At 37.1% G+C, this 20554-nt stretch overlaps 2 protein-coding genes across 3 annotated transcripts in view; one reads left to right on the top strand and one right to left on the bottom strand.

Moving 5' to 3' along the window:
- Positions 1-3916, bottom strand: part of LOC143921571 (general odorant-binding protein 83a-like) — a 24192-nt gene extending 20276 nt beyond the window's left edge. Inside the window, exons 1-2 of the mRNA XM_077444923.1 lie at positions 3883-3916; positions 1897-2007 (exon numbers count right to left, since the gene is read on the bottom strand). Coding sequence (XP_077301049.1) covers positions 1897-2007; positions 3883-3916 — 145 coding nt within the window. The remainder of the gene's footprint in view (positions 1-1896; positions 2008-3882) is intronic.
- The window catches only part of LOC143920773 (proteasome activator complex subunit 4-like), a 21142-nt gene extending 588 nt beyond the window's left edge, over positions 1-20554 (top strand). Inside the window, exons 2-23 of one of the 2 annotated variants that reach the window (XM_077443724.1) lie at positions 3993-4133; positions 4207-4323; positions 4792-4836; positions 4924-5137; positions 5227-5380; positions 6973-7150; positions 7224-8648; positions 8716-8887; positions 8969-9223; positions 9294-9550; positions 10948-11193; positions 11268-11521; positions 11596-11726; positions 13318-13503; positions 13594-13828; positions 13908-14157; positions 16766-16915; positions 16993-17230; positions 17666-17882; positions 17956-18392; positions 18472-18666; positions 19803-20554. In XM_077443724.1, coding sequence (XP_077299850.1) covers positions 3993-4133; positions 4207-4323; positions 4792-4836; positions 4924-5137; positions 5227-5380; positions 6973-7150; positions 7224-8648; positions 8716-8887; positions 8969-9223; positions 9294-9550; positions 10948-11193; positions 11268-11521; positions 11596-11726; positions 13318-13503; positions 13594-13828; positions 13908-14157; positions 16766-16915; positions 16993-17230; positions 17666-17882; positions 17956-18392; positions 18472-18666; positions 19803-19937 — 5632 coding nt within the window. In that variant the 3' untranslated portion in view covers positions 19938-20554. Of the gene's footprint in view, positions 1-3992; positions 4134-4206; positions 4324-4791; positions 4837-4923; positions 5138-5226; positions 5381-6972; positions 7151-7223; positions 8649-8715; positions 8888-8968; positions 9224-9293; positions 9551-10947; positions 11194-11267; positions 11522-11595; positions 11742-13317; positions 13504-13593; positions 13829-13907; positions 14158-16765; positions 16916-16992; positions 17231-17665; positions 17883-17955; positions 18393-18471; positions 18667-19802 lie in introns of both variants that reach the window. The other variant, XM_077443723.1, reaches the window with a different exon arrangement.

Below are 20554 nucleotides of genomic sequence, written 5' to 3'. Positions count from 1 at the left end.
TTTGAATATTTGCAAATTCACGATTTTTCATTAACATTTATTGCGTCGAATAAATCACTCGACACTTTTATCACTTTGATGAATTAATTTGAATGCTGACCAACGCCGATCGACGTTTTGCTGACTAGTGCATGGGCCTGAAAAACGCCGATAAGCGTTGTATTTTCGGTTCGGTGATTACTCGTCACAAAGTCATTAAAATCTCTATAACGGAACATCTGGCAGCCGAAAAGTCCATCATACTAACGATAACTATCATAGTAACGAGAACTTGAGTGCCAAATATTGTGTATTCGCGATTTTCATGGCAAAAATTGTCTTTGTGACCACCCCAATGTGACGAATAGTCCAATTACCGTATTTTCAACATGTACAAAGTAAACAAGAATACTATCTGCTAAGCCTTTAAAGGTGGCATTGAAAAATAATCCATTGAAAAAGGGTCACGTAATCCGTATCATTCATTTGTCAAAGTTTATAATGACTCGTTTACACCGGAATTTCTGAATTTATAACCATAGAATTATCCGATGGAAATCACTATCTATTTTAGTATTTTAGTTTGTGGTTTGGAATTAAGATTGTGAGCATTACATTTTAACAACAATGAAGAAGATGGAACTAGTTTTGGAAAAATACATTCATTAATAGAATTCTTTTGTTTATTTTATATTGTTGTAAGATATATTAGAGAGTCTAAACACACCTTTACAAATCTCAAAATCCTCGGCGGTGGTTATCTATGGTTTGTTTGGATTAGCTACAATTTTTATACCTGCTTTCTATTGGATTTCTAAATAATTCTAGTTGGAAATGTTGGTGAAATTTTCAGCTTAGCCAGAAAAGACGTCAGCACTCAAAGGTTAATATATTCCCATATATTAACCCTTTGAGATATGTATATAAACCTATATATAGACCCATTGAAATTATATTTACATATCATATGTTGCTTAGAATTTCCGGTGCCCAAATTTTTCAGTCAGAAAAAGCCGGCCCCGTCTACAAAAGTGAAGTCAATCTTCAAATAAGGCTGAAGAGAGGCTCAGTATCAAAGAAAGTAATGGGACCAAATAATAATTCAAAATTTTAATAACCATACACTACTAGCAAGGCCGCCGAGAGCAATCCCAGACCCTGGGAAAATAATTTCAGCCCCTATGATCTTTTAGATGTATTTTTAATATGCGAAACTACTAGAAGAATACCTATGTATATGTTGGTTGCTATTTTTTTTAAATAATTGAATAAAAAAGTATGATTTCCGACACAGTGCCCCTCAAGTTGTCAGGGCCCTAGAACTTTACCCTGACTCCGACTACCAGGAGTACTTGAAATCTCGATTGAAATATTTCACTTTATCATAAATATTTTTAAAACTATGTCAATTAGAATTTCAATTATTTTCACTTTCACCTTTGTAATTTTTATTCGCTATGACCCAATATTTATTTATTCTTAAGAAGATGGCGAAATCGACGATCTCAATGAGTACAAACTCATTGAGTCATTGTACAAAAGAAAAAAAAATAGTACATTAACAGTGACGAAATATAAATATAGAACAAAATATGTACACATAATGAAAAATAAAATAAAATGTATTATAAATTAAAATAAACAAACCACTTACTCTCTGAAGTATATGCTTTATAACATATGTATTTGCGTATAATATGAATTCTGTATTAAGTACTTTATATTCAAGGTCTATACAAAGATCGTTTTTGCATTTAAACGCATTTTCCATACTTTTTTTTCTCAGAATCTATAATCTACCTACAGATACATATATTATTGATACTATTTGCGCAACTTATCACTTTAATAGTTCGATCTAATGCTGACATCATCGCCTCAATTGAATTGTAAATTCGCAGCTCAAAGAAAAAATACGCTCGTCATCGTTGACTTCCTTTGTCGTATAGTATATATCTATCACATTATCATTAAACGTAACAATAAGCGTTATTCTAATATCTTGGATAAATGCCAAATTAGAAAGACCTATTGATAATGATTTTACTTTCACGGAAAATATACAAGTGGAAAATTGCCAGTTTGAGTTTAATTATTTTGGTATATAGCAGCTGTTTATGTTGTGCTCCTTTTTACAAATACATTGATTTATGGTCCGAGTCCATTGTATTTGAAAGAACCTCATACACGAAAAGGTTTTATATCACAATGGATATGATTTCATGAAACAATAGCAGGTGAAACTTACATTCAAATAGCGAACATTCATCTTTATATTTTACTAGCTGTATTACCCGGCTTCACTCAGTATTTATAATATAAACCACTTAAACATGACTAATCTAATAGTTAACATTTTATTAAAAAAAAAAAACAATTTTTTTTTGCCTTCTAGGGCTTCGCCTTCATGAGCAATTGCCGTTTAGGGCTTCGCCCCTCTTAGCTGATGCCTTTTAGGGCTTCAACCCTCCGCGCCCCCATGATTAAATGCCGTCTAGGGCTTCGCCCCCATGATCAGTTGCCTTTTAGGGCTTCGCCCCTCCGCGCCCCCTTGATTAAATGCCGTCTAGGGCTTCGCCCCCCTTAGTTAATGCCTTTTAGGGCTTCGCCCCTCCGCGCCCCCATGATTAAATGCCGTCTAGGGCTTCGCCCCCATGATCAATTGCCGTTTAGGGCTTCGCCCCATGAGGCTGCACCCCCCTGCGCCCCCTTCGGGGCCCCATGCGGCTGAGCCCCATAAGACTGCGCCCCATGAGGCTGCGCCCCCCTGCGCTCCCTTCGGGGCCCCATGCGGCTGAGCTCCATAAGGCTGCGCCCCATAAGGCGGCGCCCCATAAGGCTGCGCCCCATAAGGTTGCGGCCCCTTGCGGGCCCCATGAAACTACTCGCCTTGCGCCCCCGCGGGAGTGAATCCATTGAATCGAAAAAAATCGGCGCATATGGATCGAAAAAAAAAAATCGAATCACGTGTTAGATGACGTCATCGATCTATGGACGACGACGAACGAAGGATACATACATATTAAGTCTCTTTCCAAATTATATATTAGATTTTACATAGATATATACTTGGAAGGCTTGACAGGAAGACCCCAATGCGCCTTCCTGGACAATTAATTACAAACAATGCAGCATTTTATTATTACATAAATCACTGTATTTCCTGAAGCTGAAGAACACGAAATAACAATTAATTAATTAATTACAGAATTAATCCATTGAGACATCTATGGATTTAGATTTTGTACGTAGTTTTTACAAATTATACACACAATAAATACAGAAGATTTGTGACTACATGAAAGATAATTTTTTGCCTATTTTGAGGAACCGTTTCAACAGTGATCAGATCAAATTGGCAAACTTTGATAAGAAATGATCGATTTGGAGTCACAAATTCCCCAAAATATGGGGGATTGAACCCACTGATCGCTTGGTGCTAAACATACACGCTACCATTAAGCCATACTGCTGGCTAATATGTACACTTGTGTTGTGCCCGTTGATTTCAACGGGTGGCTTCGGAAAGGAATTGATACACGAATTCAAATAAAGTTATATGTTTATATATAACCATAACCAGCAGCGTAGACAAGTGGTTAGCATATATTCTTTCAAATATAGTGGTCACGCGTTCGAGTCCCATTGGTTACTGCTGGATAGACCTTGGTTTGTGACTCCAGGTCGATCGTTTCCTATCAGAGTTTGTCAATTTATCTGATTTTAATTGAAACGATACCAAAAAATTGGTAATCTTATCCATTTTCCCGCAAATCTCGAGTTTTCAGTAATCTGGAATTTCGCTGAACTGTATAAAATGCTGTAAATTTACAAATTTTACCGTAAATGTCTCGGTGGATGTTAATTAATATGTATTTACTTTGTATAATTCTAATTGGTAACCTTTACCCATAACGAATTGGCAACCTTTACCCATTTCTGCATACATACAAACAACGCGTCCGTTTTTATATACATATATAATACTTACATAATTCTTTTTGTGATTTCAGATATATTAAGTTGTACGGATTGAAGTTTACAAAGGAGTGTCACATTGAATTGATACACCTGGTATACGAGTTGATAATCATTCCTGATTTGGAACCTTTAAAATTGCACAAATTTTGCACTCTATTAATACTTTTGACAAAGTACGTATAATATTATACTAATGAATGATGATTTATAATTGAATTTAATTTTTAACTTATTGTTTCTTCTTAGGCGCTATCATTTGATATCTCCGGAAGAACTCACATTACCATGGAAGCCATTGTACGACTTGGGACGGAGAATTTTTGCAAAGTGTGCTTCCACACTAGGAATGTACCATTACATATCGTAAGTGCATCGAATTTTATTCCATTATATGTAATTTTTTCAATGACAATGTTTCGAAATCATTTTGTGTGCAGCTTCATATGAAATTTAAATGTCCTGTCGTTTTAAACCGGTGTTTGGTTTGGGGTTCCTGTTCGGCGATCATTAATCAAAAAAAAAATCAAAATTTTTTTTGATTTAAGTAAGTTCTTAAAATTGTGTAGGCTGAGACGGGCCACAGATGACGATGACGATGATGGTGGTGATCAGGAATTGTTTCGTCAACTGTTGAAGATGTTGGAGGACCAGGTGCCTTTCGAAATCGGGGACGCTACCGCTCATAATAACGAGTAATAAATTGTTTCGACGATTTTACGGGAGCTGGTTTATGTTGCTTTCTTTGTTAAAGACATCAGGTGTTTGGCTAAATGGGGGTGCAATTGATGCGTTTATTGTTTCTGAGCTCGCCGTTTCGTTTTGTGGTTTCAGGTCATTGGAGACGACGTACAGCGTCATGCTTCAATACGTCAAGATGTAAGTTGGATATTATTATATGTACATATATGTATCGTATTTCGAAGAAGATTTCAAAATATTGATTGGATTGCTAAATTTTTATAGTTACTTTCCGATTTCGGCCACACTGGAAATTTTGGATGAACTATTGCCGAATTTCGTCCCGACACACAATGCAAATCAAGAGGTGATACAGAGTCTCGTTTTCTTGCTGCCATATCAGATGCCTCCATCGCAATTGAACCAAGGGGTAAATGTTTGGCTGGATGATTTTATGACACTTTGGCAAGTCTGTCACAATTCGCCTCCTTGGGAAGCTGTATGTTTATTTTTTTATTGTCATTGTTTGATCACACACACATGTATGTGCTGTTTCAATTGATGTGAAATTTCTCCGATTTGTTATAGGATTTAATGGCGTTGATAGCTAGCGTTGCATATCACAATATCGGCTATCTCGATTTTGAATCTTATTTGTCTTTGATGTTTACAAGGTTTTTGAGATCGTTCAATTTGCCAGTATTCTATAAAAAGACTCAAAACCACAAGCAACAAAACATTGGTAATTTTTATTTAATATTATTATTTACATACATACACATATTTACATGTAGCATCAGGATGCAAGGGGTTCTATATGATGCACGTCGATTAGACAGTTCAGACAGTCTATATTGCAACAGGGTAAGTGTCTCATATATGGTTACAAGCTAGGTAAAACACCCATACACGCGCTGTACTATGCACGTTAAAAACCAAATCTTACATGCATGACGTATCCATCATCATCTACAGCCGCTCACCATCCACTTCTGGGTGAAGGCCTCTCCAACACGCTTCCAGTCGTCTCAACCCACACATTTTCCTAATTTCGTCTACTCATCTTCCTTGCGGTCTTCCTTTTACCCTTTTGCATTCTCTTGGGTACCATTCAAGTACTTCTTTTGTCCACCTTTCGTCCATTCTTCTAGCCACGTGGACCGCCCTTTGCCATTTTAATTTCTTTACTCTATCCACTATGTCCACTACCCTCGTCATGCTTCTCACCTATGTGTTCCGCTTCCTGTCTTTCCTTGTTATGCCGAGCATACAGCGTTCCATACTTCTTTGAGTGCATTGGACTTTGTGTAGCACCTTGGCGTTCAATATCCAAGTTTCGCATCCATACGTCATCACTGGAAAAACGTATTGATCGAAGATCTTTTTCTTCAGGCAGAGTGGCATTTTTGATTTAAAAACAATATTCATTCGTCCAAATGCACTCCATCCTAATTTTATACGTCTCTTTATCTCTCTTAAGCTTTACTACCAGACATGTCAATTATTTGACCTAAATATAAATAATTATTTACTACTTCTGCTGGTTTATCATCATGCATATGTAAATATATAAGTTTTAATAAACGTTTTGCATTATAGATATGTATTTATTCGGTCTCCGTGACGAGCCAGAATGTTAAATTACAGAAAACACAAATATCGGAAGGCAAAGATCGAAAATCTTAAGTCGAAAAATCAAAAAAAAAGGGTGCATGGTAAACGGTACATACTCACTTAATTTGCGCGAGCAGGGTACAACAGGAACAAGAGGAACAGGCTTTTCCTCCCGTATTAATGTGCGCGCGCAGAATACGGGAGGAAAAGTCTGCTCGCGCAAATTAAGTGAGTATGTACCGTTTACCATGCACCCTTTTTTTTTTGATCTTTCGATTTTCGATCTTTGCCTTCCGATATTTGTGTTTTCTGTAATTTAATATTCTGGCTCGTCACATAGACCCGTATTTATTTGGTCACTAGAATCATATAAATGAAAATTATTCTATAAATAATGGAGTAAAATTTTGCTTGTCATTGTGACGTTGATCATTGCTCTGGAGTTGGTTTCTGGATTCGTTCGAATGCTCTTTCCTTTTTTTGTTATCTTCATAGAACTGTTTCATGGTTTCATTTGGGAAAGATTGTGTGGGGATGATAAATTTCAATTATGCATAGTCGCACATTGAGTCCATTCTTTCCAGTTCGGTGTCACTCACGAAATATTTGATTCTTATCGTGTAAGCGAGTCAATGCGCGTCTCACGGATGAGTCACTGGTGTACAAAGACATAATATTTCATTTGTAATACATTTATTAATACATTAAAATCATTTTTAGACATATCCGGTATGGCAATGTGGATAGTAGCCGTTCTGGGACCGCAAAGTACAGCACAAACTTTTCTTGACAACTTCATGACAACTGTGACGACATACGTACATAGCGCTAATGCCGGAAAATGGTCTGCAAAATTAAGAGATCTACTTAAGAAACTACCAACCCAATTCGTTCAAAGGTATATTTCGCTCATAAAATTAAAAGATAATCTATTTCTGTACCATTTTGTTTATTTTCAATCATTTTTGTAGGGTACATAGAGAGCGTACGAATTATAAGAAAACGTGGGAGACGAGCACACCTGATTCGTACAAGTTAACCGACGACGATATCACGCGATTCGTCGAATGCATGCTGGATGTGACTCTGCAGGCCGTGTTCAGCCGAACAGGCATCAGCGATACGTGCACTGCCTTGCAGCAGTTGGCGCTCTTGAAGCCGTCCATGGTCATTCCTCCCATTATTGATAAGATGTGGTGTAATTTAGATTCCTTAACCGAGCCGCATAAGTTGACGTGTTCTATGCAGTGTCTGGTAGCCGTGGCCAGACCTTTAGTGAGCGGTTTCACCAATGGTTATCCGGAAGGTCCGACTCACATCATACCTTTATTGTTATCATGCTTACCCGGACTTGATCCAAACGATTTCAAGAAGACTATTGTAACGTTTCATTTCATATCGGTGCTTTGTAATATGGTACCGTTGGTCGATTGTAGCGGCGCTTCCGAGTATTGGCCAGATCTCACCGAGGAAGAGCAATCTGTCTGCGCGGCTACGGCTCAATTTGAAGACTTCGTATTGCAGTATTTCGAAAGAGTGTTTATTTTGATTGAATCTAGCAGTATGGAACACACTAGAATGGAGCAGAAGGAGGCTGAACCTGTTCGCAGCAAGCTTGAATCGACTAGTGAAGGTGCTTTAGCATCAGCTTCTATCGCAGTCTTGGGACAGACGTCTACTAAAATATTCAAAATAGCATTGAGAAAGTTCAAGGAGTTCGTTACGGAGAGGATTTTAGAAACTAATGTAGCCGGACAAACTGCATCTACACTATGTCGAGCTTTTTCAAGAGTTAACGCGTTCGAAACATTCAAACTATTCATTCCGCATTTGTGCGATTCGATAAATAACTTAGTAGGTGACAATCAAGAGATCTTTAAGGAGGAAAGTCTAGATAAAAAATTGCTTTTCAATCTTTTGTTACTATCACAAGTCGTCGAACGTAACGGGATCGATCTGTTACCGTATTTGGCCCAGATTATGGACGTACTCGACAAGACGTTGAAGTTGATATCCAAAGAGGGGTATACGTTTGCTTGCACTACTTTGAGGAATGTGATAATGTGTCTTTGTAATTTGTATCCGGAGAAATGTCGCAGCAGCGATAAAGATTATGACGCCCATGTTAAAGATTTCCTTGCCATCAGGGAATGGGGAAAGCCCGGCAATATATGGAATTGTAATTTGAAATGGCACGTTCCCAACCAAGACGAGATCGACGGTGTTCAAACTCTACTTCACAGATATTTACCACAAGAGCTTGAACTACTTAATAAGTACATAGATGAAAGCGTAACCCTCACCAAAGAAGAACTGAACAGATCGTTAAGCATCATCAAGGCATTGATGTACGCTAATCCGTTGATGCCTCCGTGGGATGTAGAACCGTTGAATTTGTACGTATTCATCGAATTGTATTGAATGATTTAAATTCTTGTTCTGTTTTAAATATATAACTTTTAGGGTCGAGTCTGCTGTCCCTTGGGATAATTTTATACTGACGACTGGAGTGACCGGATCCGTGTCGATGCCTGATGGTGGAAACGTACGTAAAGTCATCACAGTCGTCATGCGCAAATTGCAGAATAAAATTTTGAACTCTGAAGATACTAGGAGTTTGTGCAAATTAGTCAGCGTAAGATGAAATCTATAATGCAAAGTGTTTAACGAAACATATATTGGATTTAGATTTTTATTATTATTTGACGTTTGATAGATTTGGGAAATGTTGACCGTGCTGACGAATTATTCCTCGTCTCATTTTGAAACGCACTTGAAAGTGTATAATGGAGTGAAGAGGGCTTTAGAGGACAGGTTGGCTGGACGTCCGGGTCATCTGCGATCGTTGTTGGCCGATCGGGCTATGCTGCAGCACGAGTTCAGGGTGCAAGCCATCTCTGGTCCGCTCACGGCTGCTCAAGCCGAAAACATGCTCTCGTTGTTTACATTAGCGACAAGTCTTTATAGTGAAGTATGAAATCCATTTGTTTGTTTGCACTTGTATTAATTTTATTATTTGTTAATATGTATTTTATTTATAGGTCAGAACTTTATCACAGTGCCGTCTGAATTGGATTATATCAAATTTTGCCTATTCTTTCAAAGTTGTACTGCCACATTTGATCGAAAGCTTAAAAGTAAATCCTGAAAATGAGCATGAACGATTGAAGGGTGCTCTTTATTGTCTTCTCGGACCGAAGCAGACACCAATTATCGCCAAACACGACTGGAAGGTTATTAGAGAGTTGTGGCCGGCCGTTTTACATTCCACTCCAAGTGAAAAACCTAGCGTTATTAGGTAAATTAATTTTTACTTTATCTATGTATGTACGTAGTAACAATAGATGAAGTTTTGTGATCGTGCGAAAATTCGAACTCGAGATTTTGACTGATTCCAACTCAGAATCAATCACTGATCACGTTTTCATGATCTAGATCTGTGTGTGTGTGTGTCTCTTAGTATTTTGGGGATTCTTTGAACATCGTTTGCTCTATCGAACTGAAACTTAGTATCGGTGACTGAAATTCTTATCGATACGACGCTAAATTTTTAAGTTGATTGGAAATGGTACCTCCCCTTAGAGGTATCCTCTTTTTTTTTAATTCAATTATCTCCCAAACCGCTAACCGAATTAGATTGGACATTTTTAAGATGTTATATATTGCTGTCGGTCCCCTCATCACTGAGGATCGTGACTATGATGTCCGGTCAACCAGCTGCCTCCATTCAGTTCTAAATTCGGCCAGGCGAAGACTTGATACCGTGGAAGCTGCGGGGGATCTGCCTCTGGCTCTTCTGCCTATTCTAAGATGTTATAGAAATTATAAATTTTATACCCAATATTTTATGAATATTTTTACCTCAATCGGAAGTAATACTTTTACTCTAGAGAATCGAGCTTTTTTATATTCTTATCAGAAACCTTTTCGTTTATTGAACTGATATTTCATATCTAGAAGTTTAAGCTTAATACCAAGTTATTTATAAAATTTAGCAAGCATCCGTCAAACGGAAGTGGCAGTTTACTCTTGTTCGATTTTTCTTCCAATATTTTTTTCTACCCCTTAAACACGTGTGTGCTTCACGAAAAAATTCAAATATAATTCTTGTATCAATGCGATGAAAATAAAAAAAAATCATTAAATTTAATAAACCGGAAGTGGGATTTTTTTCTCTTAGAAATGTAAAAAATGTTGTGACCACGATTTCTTCCACACCCCTGAACGTATCAAGCTGAAAATTTATATTTGTATTTTTTATGTCCTAACTTAGAGTTGATAAGTATTTGGTTAAAATTCGTAAACCGGAAGTAGTAATTTTTTTTAAAACAGTATTTCATTATTTTATTTTGACCTTTTAAATTATTTTTATTTTCTTGATATTTAATGTGTACAATATTTATAGTGATTTTAAGTAATAAAAAAATCTTGAACAAAATCCGACAACCGGAAGTAGAACTTTTGTCTTGTGTAAGTTTCCCTACATTTGTGCTCAATTTGTATCGAAAATGCTCTCATAGCCGATATGTGTGAACTTGGATGTATGTTCAATTATCGAATTTTGTTTTGTGACCTTCTTATATTTCTCAAATACATAAAGTCATGAGTTGGTCACATCCGAAAATGAAAATTTTAAATATTTTAAATGTATTTTGACTGATAGTATATAATATGTATAACGAATTTTGATTTTAGACTTTTAGATTCTATTATTCGCTCAATAATTTTACACTTTCCAACCATAACCATACGCTTGAAATGGTCTGATGCTTGCGTGGAAAAGGGAAAAGCTTTATTATCGGAGGCGGAATTGTCTGATCCCAAATTTTTAGAACAACTAGAAAAGTGCGACGAGGAAGTGGAAAAAGTTGGCAACCAAAATGTCAAGCTCCACAATGAATTGTTAGACATTCTAGTCGAAGGTGCCGAGTCTACGAGTTTGTCAGTATCTGCGATGCGATTTAAATCTCATATATTTAAATATGTGAAGATTTTAATTTTCTATTCTTTTTAAGACATTGGCGACATTCTTTGATGTGTCTCACGTTGGTACCAGCTATGGTGCATTTAGACGTGCCATATCCACCGAACACGATCAAACTTGTGCTCAAAAGTCTCATACACGATTCTATACTCGTGCGAAAAATGTCTCTGAAATTGATGGTTTTCATTTTGAAGCAAAGGAAAAGGGTCCACAAGAAGGTTCACATCGAAACTTGTACCATTATAGAGGGTGTATCGGAGACGATGAACAGAAAATGTATACCAGGTATGCATACATACATGATAAATGTTGGTAATTTTCAAAATAAATATTATATATGAGTATTTTTTCAATATCAGGATTTAGATGTGACAATAGGTGGCTTCAATATGATACTGATAAAGTTTACACGAAAGAAGAATGGGATAGTAAGTCATATAGTCATTCACTTGAAAGTTATGGTTTTTTCTATTGGCCTAAAACAATCAAAGTAAGTTCAATTCATGTAAGTTAGTGTTTACTAATATGTTTATTGGTCTGCTTTATGGGACTTATCCACATTTTTAACCCTTTGGGTGCTGACGTCTTTTCTGTTGAAAGACCGCCACGCTGAAAATTTCGCCAACATTTCCAACTGGAATTATTTAGAAATCCAATAGAAAGCAGTTATAAAAATTGTAGCTAATCCAAACAAACCCTATATAACTACCGCTGGGGATTTCGAGTTTTGTAAAGGTGTATTTAGACTCTCTAATATATCTTGCAACAATATAAAATAAACAAAAGAAGTCTATTAATGATTGTATTCTTCCAAAATTTCTTCCATCTTCTTTATTGTTTTTCAAATGTAATGCTCACAATCTAAATGCCAAGTCGCAATCTAAAATACTCAGCAGTTAAGCATTTCCATCGGGAAATTCTGCTGTGGTTATAAATTCAGAAATTCCGGTCTAAACCAGTCATTATAAACGTTGACAAATGAATGACACGGATTACACGACCCTTGTTCAATGCATTATTTTTCAATGCTACCTTTAAAAGCTTAGCAGTTACTATTCTTGTTTACTTTGTACATGCCTGTATTTTTATACCATGTATTTTTCCAAACTAGTTCCATGCTCTTCATTGTTGTTAAAATGTAATGCTCACAATCTAAATGCCAAGCCACAATCTAAAATACTCGGAAGTTAGGGGTTTCCACCGGGTAATTCTGCTATGGTTATAAATTCAGAAATTCTGTTGTAAACGAGTCTTTATAAATGTTGACAAATGAATGACACGGATTCCGACGCCAGGCTTTCTCAACCGAGATGCCGCCTGACTTAGTTGTAGTTGCTCGGCGGTAGAGCGTCGGTGCTGGGGTCCCCTATGGTGTCTTCGACGTCGTCTGTGGTCTGGTCTCTGATGATGGTCGGCTCTCTGTCTCCCTCTCTCTCCAGTACAGCGTGTGTGTGAGTGTGATGTGGGGAGAAGTAAAATGGCGGGAGATTATATAAATGACAACAGGTCGTAAATCTGTTTATATAGATACAATTTTATTTCCGTTAATTATACAAAAAGGGGGGAAAGAGGGGGAAGTTTGTGTAAAAACAAACAAGCTCCGCGTGGTTTGATAACGTGGTCTCACTTCGACGAAGAGAGACCAGGGTTCCTCACTTCAGACCCTACCGAATACTGGAGCTCGTCTTCAAGTATCACCATCACCATCACCAGGTCGAACTGGTGTGCCTCGGGAGTGAGGAATAAGCGGAGGGCGACAGTTGTGCGCTCTTCAGCTGCCGAAAATGAACAGACAGAGTTAGCTGGACGCTTCACTGCGGCTAGTAGAAAAAAAACAATAACAAAAGGCCAACTTTTGTGGGTCTTAAGGCCACGAAAGCCGACCACGAGACAATTAGTCGGAACAGGTAGGATTCTTGTTGACTTTGTACATGCTCAAAATACAACGCCTATCGGCGTTTTTCAGGAACATGGGCTTGTTGGCATTCAAAGGGTTAATATCTTAGCATGAAGTTGTGGATGAGTTCCCGTTTGGTAGAATTAAATCTCGATGCATTATTAATTATATAAATTTTATTTAGATGTATGCACCTCCAGCCGAGCAGCCTGAATATAATTTATTACCGCAAGATCTGGACGACAGTGAGAAAGAAATTTATGATTTTTTCACTGACAAATCTAACGTTGATAAGTTGATAAACTATTTATCGATGGAGGAAAAGAAAGGGAAAGACAAATTCAGCACATTCAAATTTTTGATGTTTAAGGTAATTGTATTGTGTGTGTGTGTGTGTATGTTTGTTTTTTTTTCTAAACAACCTTGACAGTTTTCAAAATTGTATTTTATTTGATTTTAGGGTATCTTTATCAATTACGGGGATGCATTTTTAGATTTATTCGTTGAACATCTTAAACGTCTCGTCGCCGACAAGCAGGAGGCGTATCAGAGATGTGCCGCAGAGATAATCGCTGGTCTAATCAAAGGCACTAAACATTGGTCGTTTGCTAAAATGCGGAATGTTAAAAAGGTGCTCACTCCGATAATAAAAGTCGTGTTGGAAAATATGACCAGCGAGACATTCACCGATTGGGGTGAATATTATTGAATTTTTTTTGTATAATATGTATCTTATGGGTTGTTTTTTTAATATGTATGTGTGATGTTTATTAGGTTTGTGTTTCGCTACCGCTTTTGAAAATGTCGATATATCGCGTACTGGCTGGATTTTGAAAATCCTCGAGGATAGCATCAGCGAAGACACCAGTTCGGCCGTCTTGTGCTGTCGGTTGTTTATGCTTCAGGTGATCATCCTGCAGCATCCGTGGAGGGTAGCGAAGTATTCGCATACGCTTTTGAGAAAATTCCGGAATGCTGGAATGCTCTCTCATCCATATCAGAATGTACGCGATCGAATTGCTAGGTAAGCTTATATCGTGCCTTTCGGTAATGTTCCTTCAATGTCGGAGCATGGTTTTTTTATTTCTACTCTGTTTATGTACGTAGTAACAATTGATGAAGTTTTGTGATCATGCGAAAATTCGAACTAGAGATTTTGACTGATTCCAACTCAGAATTGATCACTGATCACGTTTTCATGGTCTAGAAAAAATGTGTTTATCTGTACCCTACATAAGTCCTATCGAACTGAAACTTAGTATCGGTTACTGAAATTCTTATCGATACGACGTTAATTTTTTTCAAATTTTTAAGTTGACCGGAAATGGTACCTCTCCTTATAAGTATGTGTCCTCTTTTTTTTTAAGTTTTTAAATTTAATTATCTCCTAAACCGCTAATCGAATCGGATTGAAAAATTTTTACATGTAATAGAAATTATAAATTTTATACCAGAATATTTTTTTCTAAACCGGAAGTAGTACTTTTACTCTAAAGAATCGATGTTTTTAAATGTTTTTCTCAGAAACCTTTTGGTTTATTGAACTGAATTTTCATATCTAGAAGTTTAACAAACATTGTGCTGCAGCCGGCAGAAAAACGCGCAACTTCGTAAAATGGCAATATCTTTCAAACCAAAGAACATATTTTATTGTTTTTTTTTTATTCTTCTTCATGTGCCATGTCCTCCTAGAACGTCGGCAACTAGATGTCCCATTCTTATTTTGTCCATTGCTGCTCGGAATAGTGCTCGGGTGCTGAGGCTATACCACTGCCAAATATTCTTTAGCCACAATGTTTTCCGCCTGTTTCTTTGTGTGATTCTTTAGCCACGATGTTTTTTTTATTAGCTTCCTAATAGTTTTCTTTATACATCTGCGCTAAACTAAACATATATGATCATTAGTAACAGTTCAAGTATGTAGTGGTACACAAGCCCTTTTTCGACCATATTCATTGTTTCATTCTATTCACACATTCGTAAAAAAAAAGCAAAATGTACTGTGAATTTTTTTTGTCTAAGTGTACTTCAATATTCTTAACAACATATTGAGAACCATTCCACGGAAAAGTCATTTCAGTTAGCCCTAACTCGAAACCGAACACTCCAGATGACGCACACGTTTTTTTGTTGTGTGGGAAACTTCATATAGGAAGAAGACTCAAATGCGAGTCTTCGGCCCGTTGAAATGATTTTGCCAAGACTCGTATGCGAGTCCACGGTCCACTGACTTTGTTTTAGCTAAGACTCATACGCGAGTCTTCAGTCGTTAACTTGTTAAGCTTAATACCCAGTTATGTATAAAATTTGGTGAACACCAGTCAACCGGAAGTGGCAGTTTGTTCGATTTTTCTTCCACTAGTTTTTTCGACTCCTTAAACATGTGTGTTCTTCACGAAAAAATTGGGTCTGGTTCACAGCATCGAAAGTCATAAGATCGAAAAAAGCAAATATCGAAAATCGAGAGATCGAAAAGAATGTATGCATGGTAAACGGTACTACAATGTATATATCATATATATAAAGACGGTAATCTGTGTGTGTGTGTGTGTGTCCTAACTCTCGCCGAACATAATGAATGAATCGATAAAAATCGATAAATTCATTTTTCGACGAGACGACTTTGTCGCGACTCGAACCGATCACCCCAATAGCCTGAATATAGGTCTAAATTGAGCTAATGGTCACGGACATCACGCCAAATCCAATTTTTCATTTCGCCTTTTTTTTTTAAACATAAATTGAAATATTCCTTCTCGCCATATAAAAATACGCAATTTTAATAATTTCATTTAGCGAGATTTTGAACCATTTTTTTTAATATTTATTTTCAATTTAATTAAAATTATAATTAAAATTATTTATATTTTGACGATATTCGAGAAAAAAATTGATTTCATTCACCGCGGGCGCCGGGAATCGAACCTCGGACCCTCCGATCCAAACGCAGTGTCCTCACGAGCCCACGCCGCACGCCATATCCTCGCCCAGATTACGTGTTGTAAATACACATATGTATATGCACGTAATTTGTTATGTGTAATAATAATATTCAACGTTTCGAGGTCAATGACCGTTTGTGTATAATCGGAAAATATTACATTTTGTTAACGTTAACTTTAAGAATTGAAAATTATTACAAATAAAGAATTGAAAACTATCTATGAGAGTCTACGAAAATAACGGTTCCGGTTCCAGATTTTTTTTTTAGTTTTATACGGGTTTATAATAATTTTATACCCATGCGATGATATTTCATCGGGCTATTCACTAGTAATATATATCAGTGGCGTGCGGTGAAATTCTCGCTCTTTTTGTCGTACAGCCTTGCTTAATGTGCGCGGGTAGATACGGGAGGAAAAGCCTGTTCCTCTTGTTCCTCTTTGCTCGCGCAAATTAAGTGAGGCTGTACGACGGGGGGAGAGAGAGTTTTACCGCACGCCACTGATATATATATATATATACTACCTGATCTTCATATGTATGCATGGTAAACTAAAATTTTCGATTTTTCTAGTCACCGGTGAACGTGTACGTATGTTTAATTATCGAATTTTGTTTTGTGACCTTATATTCCTCAAATACATAGATAAAGTCATGGGTTTGTCACATCTGAGTTTTTTCTTTTGTAGTGTAATGTCTGTGATTTTTGAGATGGACATGGTATTTCCTGGTGGAACTCAGAAAGTAGCTCCTTCCATCGCTGCTATGATTGAGGATATAAGTCCACAATTGAATATGTTACTTGTTGAAGGGATGAAAGGTGTTTCAGTGAATCATAGGTAAATATAATATGTTTCTCATTTTATGTTATTATATTGTAACCGTCAATTTTCAATCTTTTGTTTATATTTTTTAGCGTTTTACCTGCATTGAGTTTCCCCGTTGATGTAGATAATTTCGACACGAGACCGACGACTTCGGCCGATCACCAAAACAACCATAGTAATAATACGAGTATGGAAAAATTGAAGTTCGCAATTCAAGATTCCATCTCGAAAAGTGGCATCGAGAAAAATAACTTAAATTTGAATGCAATTCACAAGTTTGTTCAAGAATATAAAAAATCAAGTATGAGTCAAAATGATGCACCAAAAGTTAGTAATTCTTGCTTACTGTTTATTTTCATTGATATCATTTTCAATATGCGATTTAACTAATTTAACCAGCAGCGTGGACTAGTGGTTGGCATATATGGTTTCGAATATAGCGGTCACGGGTTCGAGTCCCACTGGTCAGACCTTGGTTTGTGACTCCATGTCGATCGTTTCCTATCAGATTTTACCAATTTATCTGATTTTAATTGAAATGATTCCAACAAATTGGCAACCTTTACCCATTTCTCGCAATTTTCGAGGTTTCAGCATCTTGAATTTCGCTAAAATGCTGCGAATTTGTTCATAAATGTCTCGAAAATTTCGAGTTTCTAAGCATCTCGAAATCTTACGATTTATATATTTGTCATAATTTATCCATAGATGTCTGTAATGATGCTTTGTTAAAATTATTCTAAAATTCTGATTTAATTTAAGGATCTCGATAATGGTTTAAATTCGCCCATGGACGGGATGGAACCTGCGGCAAGCTTTTTAGAAGATCTTAAAAGGGATTCAGTGCTCGCTGAATTCTTAGAAGGAAAACTGTCAACGGTATTAGAAGATCCAATTAAACCTGAAGAAATAGTAGAGCCGGAAAAGCCCTTAAAACAAGAAACTGAATATGAAATCAACGTCAGGCTATTTAAAACGAGTATGCATTATTTGAAAATTAAATATATCAATTTATAGGTTATGTGTGGTGATATTTTATGATTTTTCTGCAGTTACTAAATGGATCACGACGACAATGTCCCGCAATCCCTACGGCATTAGGGACTCGTTTTACGCCCTCTTTCCTGTCGCATGTGCTTTGGGATCTCGAGAAGGAGACGAGGAACTGTATCGTCTCTGCGCCGCTTTCTTATCGACGTTAGCCGAATCGCTGCATAATATCGACATCTTGAATCTGGCCATCACTTCCGTGGACAAAGTTTGCCAGTCTCCGTCGTGGGGCGCTCGAGCTTCTTGTCTCAGCTTTTTGCAATCGCTCGTTTTCCACAATATGGCCCTGGTGGTCAACAATGGTTCTATCTTGTCGGAGATACGTCGCTTGACGCTGCAGCTCATGAACGATCCATATCCTGAAGTGCGGGAATCCGCCGCCGTAATGCTTGCCGGATTATTGCACTGCGGTGTTCTCACTGACATTCCACAACTATTAGTAAATATTATACATGAATCGATGACGTTTTTTGACTGTGACTACTTTGTATTGATGAATTTTGTGGTATGGTTTTTAGGACCACTTCAAGTCTTTGTGTAAAGGAGGAAAGGTGAAGAAAGGACCTCAAAGGGCAGAAGAGCTTGCTCGCAGACACTGTGGAGTATTGGGATTGTGTGCTTTCGTAGCTGCTCAGCCGTACACGGTTCCTGCGTATTTACCGGAAATATTTTCACTTCTCGGAAGGCATTTAAATGATCCATTGCCTATACCCGTAAGCATACACATATTTCATGTTCTTTAGATGCGTGTTATTTATTTATTTCTTTCCAGAGTGCGTTGGTGTTGCCTAAAATTCTTCTAGTACGTAGCATTCTTGAATTTTCTTCCATTATATGGTGTCCTACCCATATGGATCATTCATTGAAGATTGAGAGAATTCAAGAACGTACGTACGCCAGGCGTTCTCAATCGAGAAGCCACCTGGATGTGATGTTTGTAGAGCTCGTAGTAAAGCGTGGTGTGGCTTTCCTCATGGTGCCCGCTGATCGTCGTCTATGGTCTGGTCTCTGCTGATAGCGGCTCTGCTCTCTGTCTCCCTCTCTCGTACAGTGTGCGTATGTGAGCGTGATGTTGGGAGAAGTAAAATGGAGGGAGATTTATATAATGAAAACAGGTTGTAAATCTGTATGTGAGCAACTGTATTTTAAGTTTAAATGTACAGAGAGCAAGCAGGGGGGAAGGGGGGGAGTTCGTATACAAAGAACACGTGTTATGTGGCTTGAGGCTATGCACCAAGCACGCGTGTCTGAGTTGTCTGCCTTCGGGACGAAGACAGACCAGGCTTCCTCAATTCACCCCGGACGAATACTGGAGCTGGTCTCCAAGTATCGTCAAACATCACCAGTCTCGAACTGGTGATTCGGGATCAACTCATTGGAGTCTCGTCGTGTTATGTTTCTGGGAAAGCACTTTTTTAAGCTATTAAATGGGATATAGTTCTTAATGAATTTAAGTTTTATGGACCTAGTAAGTTCAGGGACCTAAGGAAACGGGATTTGTTTTCTCCTGTGGCTTGCACAAATATGTTGGCAACGTCTCCAATATCTAAAGCGATATATCTGCTCAACCGGGTTGCTGGTGAAATTGAGCTCTTCAATGTAAACTGTGCTAAACTCGTTGAGTGGTTATTGAGCAACGCCAGTGGTTGATTTTATCAATTATAAATGTTAATGATTTTTCCATCAAGATATAATAGGTTGTCAGTATTATGATTAAGGTTATTATTATTATGATGTTATGATTGTATGACTGGCCACAGTGAGGCGTTAGAGCTCTCTGTAATGTCACTGTGGCTAATATGTACATATGTTAGAAATAAAATATGCAATATATTAATGAATTTTTCAGGCTACTATTAGGAAGACGTTGGGTGATTTCAAACGTACTCATCACGACGATTGGCAGACACATAAGCTTAAGTTCACCGAAGATGAATTGGCGTTGTTGAGCGATCTTACCGTTCCACCTTCGTATTATGCTTGAAGACAAAGTATTTGTATGGATGTAGGGAAGGTTGTAGATATTGACGATTTACATTTATTTATAGCTTTTTATATGTCTACTATATTATAAATGTAATACTAATAGCAGGGATTGCAGGATTATAAAATAATTTTTGTTTTTCTATGGGTGAAATTATCATTCATTAGTTATTGATATATAGACAATTGACTGTTTATATATTGGGTCTGTGATTGAATGGTTTAAATTTAATTATGTACGTATATTAGGGCGCACCGAAAACAGTTTTGAATGGAATGTGAAGAAACATCCCTAGTGCGGGTTTTTAATGTAAAACTATTCATGAATAAAAGATGAGGTGAATAAAAAAAAAAAATACTTCAGCCGTGTTTGAATTTACAAAAACTTTGGTCAAATTTACGATTTTCATAAACTTAAATAAGTTGGCGGCAGTGTAAATTTTTTTTTAGAATTTTATATACTTATTTACAAACTCCTCGTGATGCAGAACGTCTTTCCCAACTAAGATTTGATTCTGAAATTCAAAATTCGCCATCTTCGATGTACCCTAATGTATTATATATTTTACTTTTAAATTCATACTATATGATATATTTACATATACGGATAGAGTTGAT

This window comes from Arctopsyche grandis, chromosome 13 (genome assembly GCF_051622035.1).
Source record: "Arctopsyche grandis isolate Sample6627 chromosome 13, ASM5162203v2, whole genome shotgun sequence".
Lineage (NCBI taxonomy): Eukaryota > Metazoa > Arthropoda > Insecta > Trichoptera > Hydropsychidae > Arctopsyche > Arctopsyche grandis.
This window is presented reverse-complemented; position numbering and strand designations above follow the sequence as displayed.